Genomic DNA, 9,001 nt, shown 5'->3' with positions numbered 1-9,001 from the left:
ATTTAAACCTGACATAATTTAAATGATTTCTTCCCGCGAATTTTATAACAATAATATTTTACAAATTTATATATTATAATATAATATTAATCTTTTTTATAAGGTTATTCATATAAATGATTTTTGCAGATTAATTTTTATGTTTATCTATAAACATTGATTTGTGTGTCTAGATATAAGAAGTATATCAAGTAAGAACTAGAGAATAAGTATTAATGAAAGTTAATCTGAGCTCTGAATATAAAGATTAATTCATTCAGATACTTTTTGAAGCAAATATTTTTTATTTATAATGTATTGTTTTTATACTATTATATATATATATATATATATATACATATATATATATATATATATTATAAATTTAGTTAGGACACTTATTGAAATAAATTATATAAATAAATTTCAGCATAAACTTCAAATATTAAAAAAAAAAAAACTTAAATGTCAATTTTTTCAATCTCTAACCTGTTTCATAGAAGCTCTTCCAAATGGCATTGTTTTATCTATGATATACTAGTTCAATAATTGTTTACAGTTAATTTAAAGTTGTTTTCTTACACTAAAGTTGTTTTTTTGTTGTACTGTATAATCATGAGTACTCACAATTTGTACAAAAATGATCATAATAGTTTTCAACAGTAATCATCATCACCCTTTATTCCACTAAAAATAACTATCTTCAGAGAAGTAATGTAGAAGTGAATTTCCACTCACTCACCTTATCCTCAATCACAATTTGATAACCCTGCAATTTCACCCTGTTATGCACCATCAAGTTATTTGCAGTCTAGAAATTGGGAAGGTACCACTATACCATCAAATATGTTTTCTTAGAAAATACAATAATTTAGTAAATTCATTGAGCAACCAAAGCTAATCAAAGACAAAATTTATGAAGGCAATGTTCCAGTCAAGTAGTGAGACAAACTCTCTCTTAGTGCAACTCCCTTCTCATCTACAGCTCCACAAACCAGTTGATGGTAACCTGAGTCATGATCATGTGACAAAGATAGTTCATCTTGCACTTCATCGTTCAAGTCAATAACAATGTTGTGAAGTACACAGCAAACGAGAATTATCCTTGGCAGACGATGTTTGTCAGGTCTCCACATCATTCCATGAATGATTCTCCACATCTCCTTCAGCCTTGTCAGTGCTCTTTGTGCCACCACCCTTGTTGTCAAATGCTGTTTGTTAAACTGTGCTTTTGGTTCTGAAAGTTCTTTCCCTTCATAGGGGACAACAAGGTAAGGTAATAGAGGATAACCTGAATCCCCTATTATATATTCTCTTATTTCTGATTCTCCACATAGCTGTAATTTGCTTCCATTCAATCTCTCACCCTTTTCACAAAGTTTGTTGAAATTTGAACTCTCAAATATCAACCAGTCTTCCATTTTACCTGGCCAGCCAGTGACTATGTCCCTGAACTTCATGTCAGGATCCACTATTGCTTGCAAGACCATGCTATGATTCTTTTTGTGATCAAGCCACACATTACAGGAAGGTTCAGATGCAGGTAAACACATTGTGATGTGAGTAGCATCAATTACACCACAGCAATTAGGGAGACCTCGGATTTTCTCAAATTTGGATTTGATTGCATTCATTTCCATTTCTGTAGAAGGCCATCGCAAGTGGTGAATACCCCTTTCTTCCATGGATTCCACAAACCTCCAGGTAACTTGTGAAACAGTTGAGTGGTTTAGTCCAAACGAATCACCAATTGTGACCAGTGATTCACCAGATCCCAGTCTTCTCAGTGCCACTGCTACTTGTTCGCATAAAGACAATGGCTTGCCATTTGTAAACACGAAATGTGCAGATTTCGTCATCATGTCATCCTTAACAAGAGAACATACGTACTCAAATGTCTTTCTGGAGATTTTGAAAACAGACTGGAAGTTATCCAAACATTTTGAAGGAGACTGCTGAAGACCTGCCAATTAACCTGAGTTATTTCTCAAACTATTGAATGTGAATAATGTAGGCTTTTGGTTATGACAAATTTCCTTTACAATCTCCAAAAAGAAAAATCACAATCCTTCAATTTGTTTGAAAAATCATTGAGATTCCTTTGATAAGAGGGGCAGAAAAATACTAAGTGAAGGTCGTAGATTATTTATTGTATAGTTAAGCAAAGATTAATATAATAACAAACTGATGCATTCCAGTTGAACACGGAAATTCACATAGAAATAACTAAAGATTTACTGCATCAAGTTCATGCAGGAATGTGAAAATAATACAGTTAACAAAATTATTATCTAAGTGTAAGACAATAATATACCAGAGTTCCATCAAGAATGCATTACATTTATACTAAAATACTAATTAGATTAGAGATTGGATGTGAAAATATAATGTATGTCCTTATATTTAACAATTCTATAACAGAGTATTTCATCTGTCATTGTAAAATATAGAGTTCTGGGTACTGAAACAAACTGAACTATATGGATGCTACTATAAGTACATCAACTCAAAGCAACAACATGAAAAAGTGAATCATCAATGATCCCGGAGTGAAAGTCACCAAACTTGATGAAGTATCCTGGTTCATATTAAACAAACCTAATGAAAATCAAACGGAATAAAATGGTATTAACCATCTTTTTTATTGCATTGTTTGATTCTTATTACACTTTTTCACTGAAAAATATGGGACCAGAATATTTTTCTGCTTGCCTGAAATTACAGCTATCACCAACTCCTTATTTATAACCTCATGTTAACTGTCTAACTTAAAATAGACCCTCTCTACAAAGTCATAGTATCATGTACCCGAGCTGCTGCTACTTTCAAAATGTGAGATTAAACCTTTTGGCAAATTCAGTTCAAGACAAAAACTAATTACTTGCAAAACTGATAGTTTTCTCAATATTCTTTGAAATGTTGCAATTAAAGAAATTATTCAATTAAAGACCAAAATCAAGTTCACCAAACATAAACATAAACATTGGTTAAAAGAAACCTTAAACTTTGCCAATATAATGCTGGTGGCCACATACTCAAGCATAATAGATTGAACAAATTCAAGAATTTTTCTTTAAAAATTTAATAATGGTTTCAGTAAATGTGGTCTGGTTATAGCATATGGTTGATAAAATACTCCACATGAACATACATCAGAAAGATGAACCATTTCAAAACTATACACATACGAGCAGATACATACAATTTATCTAAGAGTGTTACACAAAAAGAAGATCATAAGCATAATATAGACAGGGTTACATTTATAAGCAGATATCAAGCTTGTCAGGAATAATTTATCTCACACTACAGAAAAATACCTACTCAGCACACCTTCTCATACAAAAAAATTGATGGTCATTGCACATAACGTTCTAATCCTAAACCACTAGATTGTTGATCTAATTATAGAATAAACAGAAACCTATCTCGCGTAACAAAAGTACACAAAGCTCTACATCTTGAAACTAACCAATCAGATCATGGCTGTAAAACTTGAAACAAAAAGCAGATGATCTGCTGCTCTGCTTGCAAAAGTTGTACCATAAATAAGTCTGACATTGTTGGCTTATGAACAACAAATATTTGTGCATGATTTACCTTACTATTTAAAATATAAATTCACTCCACAGTATTATCTGTATAAAGTCTGGGAACACATCTCATATATTGCTTGCTGATTGCCTTCTTCTTTCCCTTGAGATAACTAATAACTGAGAAATTTTCTGGAAACATACTTTTGCACAACCTCTTTTTTTTTGTTTTTCTTTAGCTGCAGGTTATGATGGGGGGAAAATTCTACTTTCTTCCTCATTTTTAGCTTAATTGCTTATGTAAAGGTAAGACCAAACAAAATGATCCTTTCCATACCTCCACATAGGGAGGAGCCTTCTGGCCCTGAGGTACATTGGTTTTTTTTCTTCCTCATTTTGATTCCCCTTATTTTCCATCCTTTCATTTTCTTTTCCTCCTTATTTGGTTTTCAAACAAATGCTTAGGAAGTTAGGAGCCAATAAAAATCTTTTAAAAACAAACCAAAAAGCAAAGATAATAGCATCAAGCATCATCAACCCTTTTGAAGAAACAGTCCAGAGAAGCATTAATGCTAATAGGAGATACAGTGAAGATAAAGCCTGTTCTGTTATTCTTCCTGCATAATTCACAACCCCTTTTCTTTTCCTGTAGTTTCTTTCTTTCACTAAGGGAATCTAATAATAGTCTATGCATGCCAACTGCAAGCATCAGGCTGCAATAATTATGTCTTTAATCACTTGAATAGAACAAGATATAATACAATGAACAAGCTATAAAGCTTTAGGAACCAAAACACTGAATTTGAACTATTATGTTAATTAAATTAATCTGTTGCAACTTTCTGATAGAATTTCTAAAAAACCATGTTCACAGTTAACAAAATTCAGGTCCCTTCTTTATAAGAAGGAAGTCTAGTGAATGGAGAAGAACCGCAATAAAGCAAAGCCCAAAATATTGTGCATGAACTACAACTTAACACCACTAGAAACATTTCCATTTGCCTGCAAAATATTTATGAGAGGTAAGAGGTTACCCATACCAAGGCCAGAAGTAGTAACTTTGTTTTTGCTTTAATGAAAATTTGAAGCTCAAATTAAAAAAAAAAAGTTGTAAAGCACCCTACATCAGAAGGTAAAGGGAATAAATACATATCTTATACATGTGCTACATATGTTTTGAAAACCAAACTACAAAAAAGTAGCAAGCATGAATAAGTTACAAAATATTAAGTCTGGTATCACACCTGACTGACATAAAACTGAAGCACAGACAAAACCAGAGTGTGTTTTGGACACACGCTCAATACACGTGTATTCTGAAAAAACTATGTCAAATTGGGTCAATTATGCAGAAGCTATAACCTATTGTTTCTGATGGACACGCTTAAAACCTATGAAGATGTGGAAACAAACACGCTGTACCCAACACCAAGAAGAAAGTACGATTCTTCCTTGGATTCTGGCATACACCCATAATGAACTACATGATACACAAAGCTGTGCAGGGTTTATTATAATGCTATTATATAATGTGATTAACCATTCCTTGATTGGTAAGACAAGATAACACGATAAGAATGAGAAACAACTTGAAAGTCAAATTAGGGATCCTTAACATATATACCAAAATGCATTTGAGATACAGTGTGCAAAGAATTCCTATGACAAAAGGAGCAAAGCTGTTATTTTGTAAAATAGAGAAGAAAAGCAAGGCATTCAGCATAGCAGGCCACGATTCATTAGCAAAAGCAACAGCAAACATAAAAAACGAAGAGCAAACATGAAAGGAATTATTGAACACAATGAAAAACAGAAAGAAATCTACCATTCATCCTCTTTGACAAGTCATCCCACCAATCTACAGGACCCTCTTCCTCGGGTGACCCAGAAGCAGCGGAACCATTCCTGTCATACTTCTTCTCTGGCTTTCTTTTCTTCTTCAATCCTCTCACAGGACCCATCACTAGTGAATCGAATCACCTATACTCTCGAGATTCGGGAGGCAAAGGCTGCAAGAATTCACAGGGTTAAGAGAAAACAAAACCAAAAAACAAAGAGAAGATTCATTCTCATGATGAAGAGCAACAACACTCACCAGAGAATGATGATGGCAACAAGCTGTGAGAGTAGGAATAATGGTCAGTTGTGGAGCAAAGAGTGGTGTATGAGTGTCTGTTTAAAGCATGCAAGAAAGGAGTGAAAAAGGGAAGAGAGGGGAGTTAAAAGTATGGTAAATGCAAAACAAGGGGTAAGGTTAAGGTTAAGGTTAAGGTTAAGGTTGAGGTTAAGGTTAAGGTAAGGTAAGTGATGCAAAATCCAAGCAACACCAAAAACAACACCAACACATGTGGGTTGGTTTAAGACAATGTGTCAACACTTTCTCAGGGGAGGAGGGACACAGAGACATAGATATGATATGGTATCATATGGGGCACAGAGAAAAAAATAAAACAACATCACCAATTCACCATCTTCATTCCTATGTATTAAACTACACACACAACACAACAACACAACACAACACACTTCAGTTGTTTTCCACACATAAAATATCTCAGTAAAAAATGCTGCCTTTAGCATCATCATAAAAATCAACAACCCACTTCTCTCCATTTCATAACTATGTTCATACACTCTTTGCATAAAAATCAAGAAATCATTCACAAACCTTTATAAACTATAATTCTTTTATTTCGGTGACTCGATTGAAAATCTTAAACACAAAAATAAATATTTCTCTTCCAACATCGTTTATTCTGTGTTTTAAATTATTTTGTAGGTTGAGATGAACTTATATATAATAAATTATTAACTTTTATAACAATTAATTTAAAAAATGTATTAATAATAACTTTTAATTAATGATACATTTATTAATTTTATAATAGTTGCCTTAAAAATTAACTAATAATAATTTCCGTTGGTGGAGAGTATAAAATTTCTACCTCTACGCTGGTTCTATATGTTTTTCAAAATAGTATATTAATTAAATTTCTAAAAGAATTAATAATATTATTATTGTAACAGAAAATATTTGAATAAATTACAAAAATACCTTCTAAATTTTATTGAAATTGCATGTACTTCACTGTTTCTAATTTTTATTATTGTTTCTCCTACAAGATCTACGATGTAATTTTTAAAATAATTAAGTATTATCAGTATAAAATTTTGCAAACAATAGAAAATTAAGAAGTACTAAAATATAAACTAAACTTAGACTCAAAATAAGTGCCTATATATTTTACTGAAAATGTTAAAATTCACAAGGAGAATGCATCCCATAGAGATTAAATATTAATATTTTTACAATAAATATTTACTTGATATAATAATAGACCAATAATTCTTTAACTTCACGGTGCACGGTTATCTTCTAAGTGTGATTTTGTCTCTTTCAGTGGTGTTTGATAAAGAAGACAAAATAGAAACACAAAGTACGTTATTGATAAAAAATAAATAAATATTAAATAGAGTAAAAAATATATAGATTATTTAATTAAAAGTAAAGTAAAAAGTAAATTTTTAATATTATTGGGCGGTTTAAAAATATTATTATTAATTATAATATTTTTTTTGTTTGCTATAATTTATTGTTTATTTAATAATAATAATAATAGAATAAAAAAAGAGTAATTTACCTTATGTTTGCTATAATTTATTGATTATTTAATGTTGGCATTTTTTTTTTTACTTAATTTTTTTATGATAGAAATTTAACTTACAAACAGAAATAATTTTGGATGAGTAGAAATTGAAAAACAAAAAATGAGTGCAATGAGTGATTGAAAATTGAAGTTATTTTATTTTATATGTGAGATTTGGTGTGAAAATATGTAAAAGTATGTTTTTTCTTTCTTGGTGTTGTTGTCTTAAAATAAAGAATTCAGGGAAAAGTGGAGAAGTCATATAAAAATTGTATATTAATATTAACTTTTAAAAAAATTAAAATAATTTTATTTTTTAAGTAATTCATATAAAATGACAAAATACTTTATTGTATTAATAAAATGAGATATATTAAATAAGAATATAATCGAATAAAATTTATATAAAAAAAAACGATTATGACAGAGAATTTTTTATATATAGTATAGATATTTACAATATAATCTACATGGCACAATTTTCTTTTTACTCGACTCTTTTCATTTTTTTAAACAATTTTTCATGCTTCTATTCTTCTCTATAATCAATATTTCCTTATTTTTATCTCTTCTTTATTTTGCCTCTGTATTTATCATCCACCCAACACATCATTAAATATTAAAATTAAATATCAAGCTCACTTAGAATATTTAGTAATAATATATGTTTAATGTTTTATATAAAAGTGTAAAATGAAATTTTCTTAATTAACATTTTTTATATTTAATAATTTAATAAAAAAATGTCTACTTAAATATGTTTTAAATCCTTAAAAATATTATCTAGTTTTAGTGTTCACATTCTCTTATAATTCTTTATTAGTTATTATTATTATTAATTATAATTATTTTAACGCTGAAAGAGAAAAATATGAATTTAGAAAATTAAGATAATAAAGAATAATTTAAATTAAGATAATTATATTATTTTCAGTACATATTTCAATTAAGTGATATATTTGTTATTTTTTTATAAATAAGATAATTACATGTAAATTTTTTTTCTAACTTTTACATTTTTATAATACGAACAAAATATTTAAAAGATATTGCATATAAATTTTATTTATTTGTAATTTTTTACGCGAAGAAATATTAACAGTAAAATATATTTCATATATAATAGACAAAATTACATTTTATATAAATTTTGAAGCCGTAAAGATAAAAAATATTGTTTTTTATTATACTATAAATTTAATAGACTGCAATCACTAATTTAAAAAATATAAACATATTTGAGAATTTTATTATTTTTATCTTTAAAAATTGAACTACTATTTTTTATATATATTAAGAAACGAAATTATACTATAATCGTTCAACATTTTAAATAGAACTTCTTCTTTTTCATTCGCAAAAAAATAATCTGAAACTTTAATTAAGAAAAGTTAAACCAAGTCTATTTGAAACAATGACCTATTATTGATGTTAATTTTATATACTAAAATGGTCAATAAATATTAAAAATATAAATTAAAGCTCTGTTTATGTAATACTAAAATATTTAAAAACTGATACTTATTAATTATAATAAATAATTTGATACGTTACTATAACATTCTTTATTTTAACAGAGGTTATTTTTTATTTGTTTCTAAACAACTAGTTTTCATATACTATTAAATATTAAATTTTACATTATTAAAAATTTATAAGGATGGGTAGCTATGTAGAGCCCTTTTCATTCAATATTTCTAAAACTGATATAAATGGTTTGATGGGAAAAGTTTTGTTTTTTCGAATTTTTTTTATTTAACTATTTATTTTTAATTCTAGATACATATATTTATTTACAAATCTTCTTTAATTATGTACTGAAAAATTAATAGTTGAATACAT

General features: G+C 28.6%; 1 protein-coding gene across 1 annotated transcript; it reads right to left on the bottom strand.

The window, feature by feature from the left end:
* Positions 1-626: 626 nt before the first annotated feature.
* LOC137817066 (protein ALP1-like) lies at positions 627-5,975 on the bottom strand. The gene is made up of 3 exons (XM_068620290.1): positions 5,608-5,975; positions 5,338-5,521; positions 627-1,942 (listed from the first exon to the last, which is right to left on the bottom strand). Exons 2-3 carry the CDS (start codon positions 5,471-5,473, stop codon positions 894-896), a joined length of 1,185 nt encoding a protein of 394 aa, XP_068476391.1. The 5' UTR covers positions 5,474-5,521; positions 5,608-5,975; the 3' UTR covers positions 627-893.
* Between the last annotated feature and the right edge of the window lie 3,026 nt (positions 5,976-9,001).

The sequence above is a fragment of the Phaseolus vulgaris genome, unplaced genomic scaffold (assembly GCF_000499845.2).
Source record: "Phaseolus vulgaris cultivar G19833 unplaced genomic scaffold, P. vulgaris v2.0 scaffold_15, whole genome shotgun sequence".
NCBI lineage: Eukaryota > Viridiplantae > Streptophyta > Magnoliopsida > Fabales > Fabaceae > Phaseolus > Phaseolus vulgaris.
The sequence above is the reverse complement of the archived record's forward strand: the minus strand, read 5'-3'. Positions and strand labels throughout refer to the sequence as shown.